The sequence below is a fragment of the Coccomyxa subellipsoidea genome, assembly GCF_000258705.1.
Source record: "Coccomyxa subellipsoidea C-169, whole genome shotgun sequence".
Classification (NCBI taxonomy): Eukaryota; Viridiplantae; Chlorophyta; class Trebouxiophyceae; family Coccomyxaceae; genus Coccomyxa; species Coccomyxa subellipsoidea.
Genome location: NW_005178032.1, coordinates 1,485,965 through 1,502,132, shown reverse-complemented (window position 1 = coordinate 1,502,132; position 16,168 = coordinate 1,485,965). Strand labels below are relative to the sequence as shown.

The 16,168-nt window shown below is 53.8% G+C and overlaps 3 protein-coding genes across 3 annotated transcripts; all 3 read right to left on the bottom strand.

Annotated features, from left to right (window-relative positions):
- Positions 1-1,597: 1,597 nt before the first annotated feature.
- Positions 1,598-2,652, bottom strand: COCSUDRAFT_56455 (L domain-like protein; the record flags this gene model as incomplete). The annotated part of the gene is made up of 2 exons (XM_005646508.1): positions 1,598-2,292; positions 2,604-2,652. 2 exons carry the CDS (start codon positions 2,650-2,652, stop codon positions 1,598-1,600), a joined length of 744 nt encoding a protein of 247 aa, XP_005646565.1.
- Positions 2,653-6,063: 3,411 nt separating this feature from the next.
- On the bottom strand, positions 6,064-9,257 carry COCSUDRAFT_17170 (hypothetical protein; the record flags this gene model as incomplete). Its single annotated transcript, XM_005646507.1, has 7 exons — positions 6,064-6,207; positions 6,569-6,715; positions 7,039-7,157; positions 7,506-7,705; positions 8,124-8,327; positions 8,724-8,908; positions 9,153-9,257. Coding segments are annotated over 7 exons (1,104 nt in total), but the record flags the coding sequence as incomplete, so codon positions are not given.
- Positions 9,258-10,799: 1,542 nt separating this feature from the next.
- On the bottom strand, positions 10,800-16,049 carry COCSUDRAFT_83501 (hypothetical protein; the record flags this gene model as incomplete). The annotated part of the gene is made up of 11 exons (XM_005646589.1): positions 10,800-10,808; positions 10,951-11,011; positions 11,474-11,709; positions 12,064-12,225; positions 12,565-12,675; positions 13,523-13,841; positions 14,168-14,323; positions 14,716-14,865; positions 15,383-15,474; positions 15,780-15,908; positions 16,002-16,049. The coding sequence occupies 11 exons, from the start codon at positions 16,047-16,049 to the stop codon at positions 10,800-10,802; spliced, it is 1,473 nt and encodes a 490-aa protein (XP_005646646.1).
- Positions 16,050-16,168: the final 119 nt, after the last annotated feature.

The window sequence follows — 16,168 nt, the reverse complement described above, 5'->3', positions numbered from 1 at the left end:
AGCGCCTTTCGGCAAATAAACACCTCCTCCCACCGTGGACTCCCATTTTTTGGTGCTGTCCAGCAGATCCTGATTTGGCTCGGGGCTCAGTGGCACCTGATTGGCTCTCTGAGCCACGAGGGCATCTTGGAAGCCTCAAGAAATCCACAGTGGCAGACTTAGATCCACATGTGCATGTCTTTCCTTGAAGATAGTCCCGAAGTGAAGAGCATGGCTAGAGTATCTGCATATGCATCATATATAATGAATTCAATGCAAATTAACAACGTAAACGTTGATCAACACGTTCATGAACCGTTCGTGACGTGACGTTGCAGCATGCGCATGCAATCCTTCTCAGCACAGATCCCAAATGCCCCAAATCCTATGTACCATAAACCCTAAATACATTATGATATATAGTACTTAGTACTCTTACTTAGTAAGCGGCATCGGCCCCGGCTGGCGGGGGTGGTCAGAAGTACCGAGCACTGTGCCCAAGGTTGATTGGGTCTTGGTCTAGATCTGGCAAGCCCAACAAGCTTTCCCCCTCAGCCGTTAAGCCCTTAAGCCTTATGGGCAGCCTTTAATATACTGCAGCTCACAGTGCACGTGCAGGCATCCCCCACGTGGGTGCACCTGCTGCATGCAAGGAGTTCTGATCTCTCCAGCCCCAATTGACCATCGACCGCGGATGAGGATGACAACTTTAGAAAGTTCTGGTATAAAGTATGATTGAATTATTGAGCATGATCCCGGGTCGCAACTCTGCGCATGCAGGCCGCAGCTGCAGCGCTGCGGCGTGCGCCAACCATTGCCAGTCATCGAGAATCGTGTGTTTGTCAATCCTTCATGTTATCGCTAGCATGACGTCAATGGCTGCTAGTACTGGCCGAGCAGGTGGCCACTGCAGCTTGCAATATGATTTTCAGTTCACACATACTGTGATCTTGACATTGGCAGACGCATGTCAGAGATCTCATCGATTCCACATGCACGGTGCACATAATATACAATACAATCACAAGGGGCCACACGCGGCAAATCATAACACACCAGCATCCCGGCTCGGCACATAGGGCCTGAGTACACGACAACAAGGCACCGCGCGGATCCGCGGCGGTACATGCATTTTGAATATTTGTCAGTGGCAATCGAATTCATATCCATGAGATCTTGAAATGTTTCACCTTTTGACATATATGCCATGCTGGTCTGGCCCGATTGAAAGTAGATGTCACCCACTGCCCTCAACGGAACCAGGGAGAATGCCACACGTATTGACAATATGATATTGGACACTCAACTCACTCGGAGGAAGCTCACAAGTGATTGTGTAAAAATTTTGAACACCATCAGCACACTGATTGCCAATGTTACCTGATCAACATGTCTGGCAACTGAAGAGCGCTCTGGAGGATCTGCACCTTGTTTTGAGCGTGAGCAACGCCTACTGCACTCATGCAAGTCACAGAATAAGCACCAAAACAAAATGACACAGCTGCTGAATGACACACAATGCTTGAGATTCAATGCTGCATGCACATAAGAGGCATTCTTGCTCATGGCTCAATCCACCTGCAGGATTTGTCGTGCAATATTGAGACCAAATGAGGCATCAGAAGTTCAGCTGCAGCTTGCTGCCGCTGTTGAAGAGCTTATGCTGTGCAAGCCCCAGGTACTGCAGCGATTGGGGGGTCCAGATCTCCCGCTTGCCCAACGGCTGCTCCAATTCTGGCGCCAGTGACAGGACCTCCAAATTTGGCAGATTAATAAGCCCATCCAGGGACCGCGAGATCTGGAACGTTCTCTCCCCTGCCCGCGAGCCCAGCGCCAGATATGTGAGCTGAGTCATCGCCTCCAGCGCCGCTGGCACCTCAGTGAGGGCGTTCCCTTGCAGGTCCAGGGATCTCAGCGAGGCTGGGAGATTTGGCACAACGCTGAGCTGGCTGTCTGCGATGCACAGCGTGTGCAGCCGCGGCAGCATGGGAAACCACGCAGGTAAAGCTTCGAGCTCCCACCCCTGGATTGTGAGATCCTCCAGGGAGGCTTGCACGCCCTCAAGGATGGCCAGCAGGTCTGCCTTGGGGATGATTGTGTCTGTGGGGCCGGAGAGATCTAGGACAGAGAGGCGGGGGGATGCGGCCAGGCCTGTGGGCAGGGCGAGGCACATGAACCCATTGAGGCAGAGCTTCTCCAGGGATGGGCAGGCCAGGTCAGTGGCTTCCAGCATCTCAAAATCCTTGATCCTCAGCTCACGCAAGGCTGGCCAGCTCAGCTGCGCTGGCAAACTTATGTGGCCAGCTGAGTCGCCTGCGCACACGAAAACCCGCTCAATGCTGAAGTTGGGGCAGTCCTGCTTTGTGTCTCAGAGTGTGGCCATCACTGCCGCTTTAGCATGGAAGGCAGAAAATGCATTGCTCTGTCCTAACCCTCACCTAGCCACACTGGCTGGAATGCGTGCTTGCAATGTGATCACTAGTGCTTTTGGGCCGGCAGAATATTCTTTTGTTGATGCACTGCGTATGGTCAGCCCGCGAGGCAGCCCTTTCTTCCTTCTTGGCGCTCGCACTGCCTTGTCTGTCTTTCTATCTTGCAATGGTTGTAGCTGTGGGCAAGCCCACCTGTGAGCTCCAGGACCTCCAAGTTGTGCAGCAACAGCAGCAACTCCATCTGAGATGTAAGAAGAAATTCCAGCGGCAGGTTGTGCAGGTTCAGAGTCAGGCTCGTCAGACATGGAGCAAGCAGCTGCCAGTAATCTCCCTTGAATAAATAATCTGGATCCTCCTCTTGATGATTGTCCTCAGGCACTGGGAATAGGAGGCAAGCTCCTGCACAGCAGTGAATGGCTCTTTTTTCAAGCTGCAGCCTGGAACTCTGGACACGAATACAGTTCATACAATCTCTTGAGACATTGATCGGCAAAGGCATTCCGCACCCTCTTGTAGGTCTAACTCCAAGCTGACATTATACTCCACGAACAATCCTGTCAGCTGTGGAAGACAGTCGCCTAGGAAGGTGTTCATCCACTCCTCGTTGCCTTGGAACTTGGACGGGACCGTGAGGCGTACAGACTTGAAGCCAGGGGCTCTTTTCAGCAGGTACCTGCCAGCACATGTGCAAATAAGAACTGTACTGGTGCGCAGATCAGGTCTCCGCATTTGCAGTTGAAAGAAACGTTGGGCCACATCAAATACCTCGTAAATTCCGCGAGCGATGAGCTCGCGTGTATCTTGTCCATTGTGAGGGAGTAAGATCCGTAGACCTTGATACAAGGATTAGGGCGTGATAGCAGCCTGTAAAATCTGCGATTGACGCACTGCGCTGCTGACAGCTCCTCAAAATTGAGATGTTGAAATATATCCCATACAAGCTCGTCTGACAAGTCAGATAACCTGGCAACGTGACGCGTGCCATCGATACTAGATGCATGTGCGGCAGTGGGGGCCTGATGATCCATGAATTTCACTCCTTCCAATGGTCGGTGAAGTCTTAACCAGATCGGAGCGTCGCAACGCTTTCAATATGCATGATGCCACCAGTTTGTCAAACAGACTATCTTGCCGAGAAAAAAGCGAAGGGAACGCCTAGCAGACATCTGTCCATCTGCTTGCATGGAGGAGCCTCCTCGAGGCCCCTTTAGGAGCAAACTCACGTCTAGAGACCAAAGCATGGCAAAGATTCGCGTAGGACCTGCCTTGACACTTTACCTGCCGTTCACTGATGGCACCTGACCCGGGGTCACGCTGCGGCGGGGTCATGACCCGAGGGCCACCACGGCTGTGATGATCACTGGCATCATGCATGATGTGCCATGTTGACTGCATTGCGCTTGAAGATTTGATGTCATTGTTGGACGTGCTTCAAGAAACTTACCGTGATGTAGAATTGGAGAGCAGCTGTGCGTGCAATGCCAGACAAGAGGTGATATATGCCGCTGCGCGCATGTGCAAATATATTTAATATATAGTAATGGTGCAAATTTGGCCCCGGCTGGCGGGGGGCGGTATAAATACTGAGCACCGTGCCCACGGTTGATTGGGTCTTGCTTGGTTTTGGCGAGTCCATCAAGGGGTAGGATCTTGGCAGCATTTACTGCAGCTTGTCTGCAGACGCACCTTTGCTTATGGCAGGAAAAGCATGTAATAATAATAATGGTGCAAATGCCGGCTCGAGCTCGCAGCCGATTGGGCGGCGGTCAGACTCTGATCAGAATGGAATCTACAATTACATCTGTAGCGCTGTTGCTGTCGACATCAATGAGCATTATGTATTCCGTATTCGTCAAGCATGATCTGCAGATGATCTTGTATAATTATAAGGCCAGGACGTATACGCATATGCATGCATGCACCATCTATTGCAAAATTTTCATCTTTTTATGATCAAGTACCGTAGACTACGGTCCGTAGTTGCTTCTACACTTTCTTCCAAATAAGCCTAGCGCACATGGCAGGGTGCTACGTTCTGACCTCGATGCAATATTAAAATCTGCTGGGTGATACACGGGGAGCACCCAGGTAGACTGCATCGGTGTGCACATTCTTGACCAAGGGGCAAACCTGAACATTTGCACGCGTTCTTGAGGCTACACATGTTCTACTCATATTCTCCACTATACATTTAAATTTTGATGCTGAAGGGTTCATAATTACCGTACATTCAATCCACAGTTGAGCAAGTATAGCTGGCACATAAGCACACGCATTTTCTACGTTGCAAATCCAATCACTACCGCCGGTACTCAAACGTGTGCGCCTGAAACTGCTGGCCCTGCTGTGGGGGCCGCAGTGTGATCGGCTTTGGCGCGCCCCCGCGCTGCGCATCATCTCCCTTGCTCGCATTCCCCACCCCTGCTCCGTGGCCACCCTGCCCCTGCAGCCCTGGCCCCCTCTGCTGCATGTGCTGAGGCACACCCCCATTCGCGCTCCCATGCAATCCTCCTGGATGCTGATGCACACTGTCTGACTGCGTTGCCATCTGTCCAGATGCTCCCGGCACGGGGGGCTGCAGGGTGATGGGGCGGCTCTGGCTGCTGGGGACACTGACATGGCTCCCTACTTGCTCTGAGTGACCAGGCGGCTGCAGCGTTACTGGTGTTGGGCCCTGGTTGGAGAAATGCTGTTGTATGTTCCCGGCGCGCGATGGTTGGCCAGAAGCACCTGGGGGCTGCAGGATGATTGGCCTGGGCAGGTGTGCTGGTGGCTGCGCTTCAGGACGCGCCCGGTCTGGCCGCACGCGCGGATCGCTGGGGGTGGGCAGCTGCGCGGCAGCTGCTTGGCTGGCGGCCGGCTGCGGCGGCCGCCTGGGATCTGACGGCCCTGTAGCTGTCTGGCCTGCTGCAGCAGTGTTGCCTGAAGGTGATGGCCGCCTTGGGTCTGCCAGAGAGACAGGCTGCGGCTGCTGCTGCTGCTTCAGTCGAGGATCGCTAGGTATGCTGGCTCCCTGAGCTCCTGCTGCAGGGCCAGGCACAGCCCCTGAGGGTGGCGGCTGACTTTGCTGCTGCTGCTGCTGTCTCAGTCGCGGGTCTGACACCACGCTTTGAGACACCGCAGCTGCCTGGCTCCCAGAGGCATGTTGCTGCTGCTGTTGCTGCTGGAGCCTGGGATCACCGGCGGGTGTTGCAGGTTGCTGACTGGACATGCTGTGCGGATGCCGACCGGACGCCTGCGCTGCCGGCTGGGGCGGCAGGATGTCGGCCGGCCGCAGCTCCAGGTACTGCACGGCTTCCTTCTCTGCGGCAGCCGATGCGCGCAGCAGCTGCCCGGCAGCTTCCTGAGGAGGCAAGTCCTGCTGCGCGCTGCTCTGCAGCATCGCATCGGCTGCGGCCGCCGCCCCCGGCTGTGTCGGGATAGAGACTGGAGGCTTGTACGGCTTCTGGTCAGGGAACAGCTGCCTGCACAAAGCACAGTCTGCATTAGCTGCTGCAATCGGCTGTTGACACGAAATATAAAGCACAGTGAATGCAACCTTTGGAGGATTGCCGTAGAAGCTTTTATACTTCACACAGATCACACTACAGGTATCCCATTGCGAGGCAAGAGAGACGCTAGACACAGAAATTGTCCATACTTTCTTGGCGGACTACATTTCATCAAGAGGTAGAAAAGTGAGGCACCTGGCATTGGCCTCCTTGATGACGCAGCCCCGCTCGCGTGCGTTGGCCAGCAGAGCCGCCCACACCGGGTTCCTCTCCAGCGTCGCTGCGCTGCCCAGCACCCATAGCGCCTGCAAAAGTCCCACATGGCAGTTTGACTAATCACAATGCTGCCATTCATTTTACTCAAAGGCAACGGAGTGGATGGAATTGGTCTTAGGAGGCTCCACCAAACACAGGTGTACGCAAGCATATGGCGAAGACAGCTTTTTAAGCTGTGTATCTCTGACAGGGACCAAGCAACACAAAGGCTTGCAAGTGTCAGTTGGGTTCACAGCTTGCAGCTGGTCACGCAACCGCAAGAGACCTTCACAGCGCACGGCAAGCACTTTTAAATAAACCCATGCGCAAACGTGACCAGCCAGAAAGCTCAAGTGTCCACTTTGTGGCATGTCACTTCCTGGGGTTTAGAGAGCAGTGTAAAATAGGCACCTGCTTGGCACGGGTGATGGCCACGTTCATGCGGCGCACGTCTGCTAGGAAGCCGACGCCGGACTTGCGGTCGGAGGCGCGCACGCACGACAGAATGATCACGTCCAGCTGTTTGCCTTGGAAACTGTCCACCGTCTCTATCATCACCTGCGCGCCCCCAAGAACCTCATTTGTCCTTTCAGTATGCGGCATAACAATTAGTGCCTGTCTCTTCTTGTCATGATATGACATTAGGCATCGCGAGGGACATGTAGAATCAGACAGCATATTGCATGATGCAAGTTCCCGGCTGACCCGCAAAAAGCGGGACCAAAGCACAGCACGGCTTGCCTCTCTCTCACTTGCCCCCATTACAGTGAGCCTCTTCTGCCTCTCCACAAACTACAGGAGCCTCTCTCAGCAAAAGCACTAGCAGACAGCACGACCAGGCTTGCATCAACCCACGGATCAAATGATGATGAGAAATTTACAGTAAGGAGGGGCCGTGCCTTGGCGCTAGCCTCGGGCCCGGCGGCGCGCAGGAAGGTATCGCGTAGGCAGGTCTTCTGCTGCTTGTAGGGGGTGACTACGCCCACCTCGCAGCCGCCAACTTTGACGCCGCGCCGCTCGGCCGCAGCCCGGAACTCAGTCAGCTCCTTGTACAGCGCCGCCGCCAGGTCAGCCTCCGCCTGCGCCATGTCAGCACGCTCAGTCAGCGCCACATCACAGTAGGTCCGGCAGCTGGAGGCTACTCAGCTTATCACAAAAAGCCATCTGCCACTTTTTTTAAAAGCAATTTTGTGGCAAGGCCACACGTGCAGTAAAGGTAGACATCTGTACAACAAAAGTCTGATAAAACTGATTCAGCGCTGTCAATCATTGCGGTCTAGAATCCCCTTGCAATTGCAGGAACACGTGCAGATGAGCAGCATGCTCTCAGACACCGCAGGACAGCCACGCTGCATGGCCAACCAGCCAGAGAATATTGAGTGAGATGTCAAGAAGCAGGAGTAAAAAAACGGGCTTGCCTGGTTCCTGAGGGATCCCCCATTGGACCCCCCGCGCTGCTCACGGCCGTGGGACACATCAAAGATCACGTACGGCTTCAGCAGCGGGTGCTCGTAAAAAACCGGCGGCTTTGCCTCCTTCACCGACTTCCTGTCCGAGCAGAAAAACCACACATACATTTCAGATTGTCACATGTAACACAAAATGCAAGCACTGCTGGAAACGCACCTAGCCCTGCTATAACAGCACATGCGCTATACCATGCAGCATGGCCTTCGATGGCAATGGCACCCAATTTCAGCCGTCGAGAGGATGCGTAAGGTAGCAAGCAATGAGCTGGACACTGTCCAACAAAAAGCACTCGCAAGCGGTCTATGTGTACACAAGGTTCCAGGAAGCCCCATCAAGATGTGGGGTAGCAAACGGTCGCTAAGCGATAACTGGGCTTCCTTGGAGCCTTGTTTTACACATGGACCCCTTGCAACTGCTCTTTGCTGGGCAGTGTCAGGATTTAGAAATTTTCGAACAAATACACTCTGCCGAGCAAAGAAGTGCAGAAATCACGCACCCGTCCTCCAGGCGACCATTGTAGAAGTAGTTGGAGGGGAACTCGCGGATGGTGGGGTGCATGCGGTACTGCACGCTCAGCATCTTGACGGGGCACCCCGCGCGCTGCAGGCGCTCAAAGAGGGAACGCTCCAATTCCAGCTCCTTGCCCTTGGCCGACTTCACCGTTGCCGGCAGCTGCTGCGGATCGCCCACCAGCACCGCCCTGCGCACCCATGCATGCAAAATGTCTTGATAGCCAAATTTGCTCCTCCCAGGCATTCTTCTCTCCTAGCGGTTTGGTCGCAACTTTTCAGAAAACAGACTTAGACAAGGTGTCGTGCCCTGCGCTTGCATGTGCACCTCCTTTTCCAGTTCTAATCAAATTTAATGGAATTACAGGACTTGCTTTCTTTTTTGCAGAAGCAGATTGACACAAGGTGTCCATCCTGCTGTGTCTGTCAAGGAATTAAGCCTCACTTGCTGTTAAGACAATTTCTTCTGAGAGAGCCTATAGCAGCCTAATAAGGAAAATCATGCTGCCAGCGATATAGCTAGGAGAAGCAGCTGCATGACTATCTGAGGTAGTCCAGAATGGGCTAGCAAAGCTTCTTGGGCGCACCTCTTGGCGCCGAAGACGAGCGGCTGCAGCGCGGCGATTTCGGAGGCCTGGGCGGCTTCGTCGATGAGCACGGTCTCAAAGGGCGTCCCCTCCAGGCGCTGGAAGATTCGGCGCCCCGTGCTGCTGAGCGTTGTGAACACCATCTCCGCCTCCATCACAAACGACATCTCCAGGCTGCACTCCACCTGCGCGCAGCATGTGCATCCCCTGTCATGCCTTTGCATATAACGGCTCACAAAGCTGCGGTGTGCTGGTTTGGCTTGCAAGATCACATGGTGCGCCTTTGGCGGAGGGCTAAGATTGCCCCTTGAACACACCACGAGGTCGTTCACCCATCTGCAGGATGCTGGAAAGTAGCACCTCAGTGCATGCAAGAGTTGCCGTGGAGCCATCGGACACATGACCTAGCAGAGCTTGTGATAATTGCACCTCGCGCTTGTTGATGCCCTGGGGGTGGCAGACGAGGCCCTGCACGGTGTCCAGCCGGTTGAGCTCCACGACTGCTCGATCGCGCGCCTCATCCATGTTGGCCAGGTCGTGGCCCCACTTGTGCACCTCCGCCTGCGCGCGTGTGCAGGCCCTCTCGACAGTGCTCCTCAGATGTCAAGCACATTGCGCCATCTTGTCTCATGGGAAACCGTGTGGCAGTGTAGCAGCCTCTGAAGATCAAGAGATTTGTGACCCAAAGAGTGTCTTAATCGGGTGCAGTGCAATATTGCACTGCTACAGTCCAAGCAGTGTTTGGTGATGCGAAATTGCACAAGCCTCTTGAGTAAAAAACGAACGAGACTGTTGAAACCTTCGCCCAAGAGTGGCTTGCAAGCATGATAGATGAATTGGAAGTGCTCCAATTAGAAGCCACCCTTCTTGAGACATCACCACCCAACACAGGATGTAAGTCGATTTGAAACACACCGGCGCATCGTTTTGGGCGGCCTTGATACGGCTCTGGATTTCCATGATCCCCCGCGACAGGCGCAGCACCTCGTGCCGGAACCGCTGGCTGTCGCGCTGCCACTGCGCCACGCTCATGCCCATGTAGCGCCTGGGGAATCAGGTTCATAATTAGTCATGTTTCCATGCTGGTAGTTAACAGACATTTCAATCATTCCATGCAGCTGGGAAAAAGCATCAACATGAGTCTATGCTCCCATGCAGGTGCTGAAGAATTGGGCACCTTCTGAGATTTGCGGTAGGCAGGGACTCCTCTTGCAAGTGAACCCAGGGTACTGTGAGAACTAGTGAGAAGAAGATTTCAGGAAAAAAGAGGCTGGATCAACCCCACTCGAGGTGGATAGGGATCATAAGGTGACACCATCACAAGTACAGGCGTGAAATGGTGTCACCTCAAGATGCTAGTCCATCTGAGATGGTGCTTCTTTCGTGAAAAGACATGCAGTGTGCATCATAGAGATTTGGAAAAGTGTGGAATTTCAAGTACGAATGGCAGATCTTGCCTGATCAGGCCGTCCACCCAGACGTCCTTGGCGCGCTGCGAAAGCGGTGCCTCTTCTGAACCGATGCGCACCACATTCGGCCGATAAACCTTGCCCTGCATTGGTGCATGCATTTTATTCTAGCTTTCATCACCACTGCCTCTTGCTGGGTGGTACTTTGGCAGTTTCTGCTGAAGACCACCTTTCATGGTCCAGGCAAAGACGAGTACGCTAGGAACTTCACTGCCACGAGGCCCTGCAGTTATGGTCCGCCAGCCAGAAACAATTGCTGGTCATTGGTGCGCCATGTTTTTGCTGCTAGCAGGGAAAAGGGGGCGACCAAGTTCCCCTTTCAAGTGGCTCTGCGCTCTTCTAAGTGGAGGCTCCGGCAATGTCTCTAGGGCTTCCACCTCATAATCACAATGCCACCTGGGAGCGGTCCCCATATTTCACCACAGCAAAAGCCCAAAATACCGCAATTGCACCGAGAGACATGATATCCTCAACCTTCCAAAGCCAACATATCCACATGACCTCGAGATCATGCATGCATCCTCATGATCAGCCGTGCTTCAGAGGAAAAGAAGAAGTGCAATATCATTCAGAGGTGTAAAATCCTCTACAATCTGGCCCTAGAGATCTACACGACCTCGGGATCATGCATGTTTACAACAAAGATGATCAGGCATATCTCAAAATGAAGAAGAAAACAAAGAAGAGAAAGAAACATGTTTCAAAGGAATAGAGAAAAAGAACAAGGAAGAAAAAAAGCAAGGTAGCTGGCGGCGCACCTGAGCGTCAGAGAAGCCGGTGTCCATGATGCGCTGCAGGAGCTCGTCTGCGGCGGCGTTGCTGGGCGCACAAATCAGGATGCGCGGCTTCGGCGCTGTGTTTCGCACCCTGCGTATTCGCAGACCTTCGTTATTTGTGGCAAAAAATGGGACTTCTTTTTTATATCCCTCATGCAGAGAATGCACGCTAGCCCCAACATCCTTTTCTGGCACCAGGGGTGTGCTTTCAATGGCTGACGCAGAGTCTGCATGCTGGGTACAAGCCCCATTGTTACTCTTTTGTGGCAACAAAATCTCTGTTTTGACATGCACCAAGCAATATCTGCATGATGCGAGCAAGCCCCAAAACAGCATGCCCTGTGCTAACAAACTCCTTCGCACAACCTCCGCCCGGAGCCAAGAATAAAGGATGCCCATTGCACAAAGGCAACCTTAGCCGTTTGTGCCAGAGCAAGGTGAAATGAAAGGGTCTGACTTGGTGATATTTAAGATTGTCTACAGCTGAAATAAGGGGAGAACGCACTTGCGGTCGATGGCGTTCTGCATGCTCTCCATGTTGATGCCGGCCTTGGCGTCCGAGGTGAGCACAGCCACGAGGGAGTTGTAGTAGCGCTGGTAGTGCACCAGGTGCCACACGTTGAGCACTCCCTTCACAGTGTGTGTTTTTCCCGTGCCGGGGGGGCCCTGGATGAGCATGAAGGGCAGCAGCTCCTGCTTCTGCTCCGCCTTGCTGGACTGGCCCAGGTGACAGGTCGCCACCTGTGCAGCATTTGACTTTGAAGCAATCACTCATCCTTTACAGTCTCCATTCCCTTGCTTCTGGGCACTTGCTGCTGTGGCAAGCAACACCCTGCTTCCTGACCTTCTTACTAGCAGATGCATGTGCAAGGCACTCATACTGTAATATCCGCTTGCAGAAAGCACCTGATGCAATGCAATCTTAATCCTGATGCAAATATAGAAGATTGAGGACTGACAATGATCAACCCCCATTTCTGACATCTTCCCTTGCAATGCAATTATGCACATACCCACAGAGCAGAAGTATGAACAGTTGAAACCTGCGCTGTCTGCTGCTATATAAATGATGGTTCTGAGTGAGCAGAGACTGACCTCGATGGCTTCCAGCTGGGTGTGGTCGTACTGCTCCCTGAGGAAGTCTATGAAGCCCTTCTGGGCCACCTCAATGGGCCACATCTTTTGAATGGCCTCCTTGGACAGCGTCCGCTCCCCAATCTCCCTCAGGCGCTCCGGCTGCAGGATGCTCGCCGCCAGCTGCGCATGTACAGACAAAATATCATGACAGAAGCTTTGCAAAGAGTCCTGCCCTTTGGCTCTTGAGCCTCGTGATGCATCACACCTGCCTCCACTACATTACATGACTACCAGCCAGTTGAGGTGAGATGCACGTCTGCTAGGTTGTAGAGAGTCGGCGGTTGTGGAGAGTCGGCAATCAAAATGCATGCACTTTGCCTGCACCAGCTCAGTTTGCGCGTGTACAACCCCACATGGAAAAGGAGTCGATGACAATGTAATAGGTTTCACACGTGAAGGTGGCACACGCGCATACCCGCTGCTGACTGCACAGCGCCAATGCTAAAGCAAAGTGCTCACCGGGAAGGTGTGGAGGTTGTGGATAGTCTGGTACTCCCTGACTTGTGTGACCAGCGGCGAGAGCATCACTCCCCACCAGCCGCTGGCCTGCTTCCTCAGCTCCGCCAGTGCCTGCATGTCGGCCAGAGCCCTGTAAAATACACTCTCGCATGCACAGGTTTCTTGTCATTGTGCACTAAAGCAGGAGGCATGCATTGCTTGAACGCAGAGAATAGCACGCAGCATGTGCTGGCTAGCCCTTGCGACATGTTTAGCAACTGTTTGCAAAGACATGCACAATGCCTTCATGGCAATTGATTGCATCCAAGGGTGCTGCCAAAAAGAGGTAGCAAAAAGCAGCATGCAAATATGCTGACGGTGAAAGTACCTGCATGCATGGAGCCTCGCATGTCTCTTCCTCATGCGCGCGACAACAGGGATGGACGCTGATGACAAATGTGCCGGCACCGGCGTCCTGCCTGTAAGGCACCGTCCTCACAATGCCTGCGTATCCATGCCTGATTCAGAAGGATGCTCGTGTGTACAAACACAAATGCTTCATTGAATCCAAGCTACTCTGACAACTTTAAAGTCAGTTAACAAGGGTCATGGTATGGCCGGCAGAGCATCAGACAAGGGACATCAGAACAGACATCGGGCACAGATTGATCATGGGATGTTCCCTATGGGTGCTGAATCAACATACTCCATGCATGCAGGCTCTGATGTATTCAATTCATCCAGACGTACCTGCGATGACCAAGGGTGGCGAGTAGGACCCCCCGCCCCTGTCTGCTCTACCGTTCCCTCCATTCCAAGCCTTTGGCTCTGGGGACGCTGACCTGCTCGCCACTGGCCGGCCCTGCGGCTTCCTCTGCTTGGCTGCTAAACTACCTTCAGCCCCTGACCTTGCAGAACACTCTGCTGCATTTCCTGCTTCTTTTGCTGCGGACCCATTGCTGTCGGCATGCTCCTTCACCTGCCCTTCCTCATCCTCACTCTCCACCATGACGGTGTCCTGTTCTGCACCAGCTGATAAGACACTTGCATGCTCCGATGCCTGGCCCTTTTCTGTGGAGGCTGGCTTCTTTTGAGGCCCTGCAGTCTCCTCGGATCTAGCAGTGGGTGCTTGAGGCTGCAGGCCGTCCAGCCCTTCTGCCATCTGCTGCCGGTTCCAATCGGCGCGGCTGGTGCCGGGTGCGCCCGTATACGGGGACCGGGAACGGCTGCGGTGGCCACCGCCGGGCCCGTGGGGGGGTTCTGGGCTGTCTCTTGGCTGGCCCCTGTCCCTGGGAGGCCTGCAAATGCACAGCGGACATCAGATTGCTTGTCCTGTACTGTTAAGGTTTGACTTTCTGGTGAATTGGGCCTTGGCAGAAGACATGCATTTGGAATTGCATGCACGAACAACCTCCAATCTAGATCACGTCTAAACATAGCAGTCATGCTCTTTCGCACGTATCTTTCATGCACCCATTGCAAATGTTGAAAGTTTGCCTGACTGCTTTTGAAATGAAATTTGAGCAGTAGCGCTGCGTCTCTGCATCTGATACCTCAACAAAAGTCTTGCCCTTCACAGAGGCCCCCTCTTTCTCTTGCATTATAAAAGATGGCAAAAGTGCACCTGGTGAGCCAGTCGAGGGTCTGGCGGGCGGGGGGCCGCTGCGAGGTGAGGATGACAACGCTGCCGGCCTGCGGCGGGCGGATCAGCGAGAATGCGCCCGGCTGCGGCTGCGGCGTCACTGTCACGTCCACCCAGCCACCATGCCTCTCCTCCAGGCTGCGACCACAAGCAGAATTTGGTATCAATATCTGGAAACCTCCATGTTGCCCGTACATGTATTTTGTGGACTGAGGAGAAAGCAATGCATTATGGCAGTCCTGCAGGGTCTGAAGAAAGCCGAATTCGGTCTTGAGAGCACAGCCAATCTCATATCAGGTAAGGTGTCATCAATCGCTCCCAGCACATTGGCAAAATATGCTAATATCCGACTATGTGGCATGCCACGCCGTGGCACACTGAGAGCCAAAAATGTGTCCAGTGAAGGCCCGTGCTGACAACAATTAGCTTGGTCCAGAAGGGTGAAAATTGCGGCAGACCTGGAGACTGCGGCAGGCCATGTTCTGGGCCGGGCGCCCTCGCAGGCCTCGCCCCAGTCGCTGCGGACGCACTCGCGCGCCTCCTCAAACAGCAGCGGCTCGAATGTGCCCACATACTCGGCCGCGTCCGTGAAAGACAGCGGCACTGAATCCGGCAGGTCCTCATTCAGGCGCCGGCACGCGCCGTGCCACAGGCGGCCGCCCAGCACCTCCCGCTCCAGCCTGCATTGCATTGGACCGGTGTCTTGATGCTCACTCCTTGTAATATCATGAATACTCCAATCATTGTTAGTATTATTGTTATTATATTGCACACCATTTCGGCTAGAGGCAAGGTGCGTCCACAGACAAGCTGCATGTAAAGGCTGCCGAATTACTACCCCTTGTTGGACTGGCCAGATCCCAGCAAGACCCAATCAACCGTGGGGACGGACCTTCATGCACATATGCAAGATATGGACAATCAGGCCTTGTATAGGGAAACAAGGTCACATGGCTCCCTCCATCAGGGGAGTGATCCCTTTTTTGTGTTTGAAGATCAATGCGCCATTTAATATGCACCCAACTAGCAGACATGTATTGAAATTCACTGTCACCACACTTGCTAACATGGCCATGCATCTTTGCAGCGCTCCCTTGACACAGCCATCACTGATGCAATAAGCAAGCGTTCGTCAGGATTCTAGTCTGTCAGCAAGTCAGCATGTAGTTAGCATGCCTGTCCAGGCCTCCTGTTGACTGCGCGGTGATTTGGCCCCCTTTGGTGCTGCGCGCGGTGGGCCGCTTGAAGTTCTCCGGCTTGCCAGACTTCCTGGGCTGCAGGATGGGCTCCTGCAGCACCGATGATCAAGTACTTTGTCATTAGCTATTGCATGCAAAATTGGAATAGGCAAGAGAAGTTGAGATTGCATGCAGCAGCGAATGTCCATGGAGCTATCTGCCTGAAAAGCAGCCTGTGAACCAGCCGCACATGCAGCCAATGCAGGCAGGTGGCTTTCATGCATGTCTTAGAGCACCCCCAAGCAGGGACGTCAAACTCATCGCGAGCGGTACATCACACTAGGCCTGCATGTGTCAGTGATGGAGGTCCGATTGGTGCACATGCATGCAGGCTCTCGCAGTAGACTGACACGCACCGATTCTGCTGCTGCCGCAGCTGGAGCACTCTGACTGGGAGCATGGCCCGGCAGGGGCGGCATGTCTCCAATCCTGGGCCTCTTGGCTGCGGGGAGCATGCTGTTGGAGGCAGCATCCGGCGGGGGCCACTGCACCAAGGATGCAGGGGGCCTTGGGGGTTTCTGAGGCCGCGGCTGGGGGCGCGAATTAGGTTTGAGGCGATCCAGCAGAGGGTCAATGACCTGCACCCCGCGCTTGGGCTGGGATGCCTTCCCCTTCTGCTGGTCCATCACGCCCTGCTGCCTCACACAAATGGAATCATAATGAATTGAAGTCGCAAAAAAGCATGGAACTGTTCAGACAAGCGTTGGGCTTTGTCATTGTCAGTAGAAAGGGACTTAAATTGGAG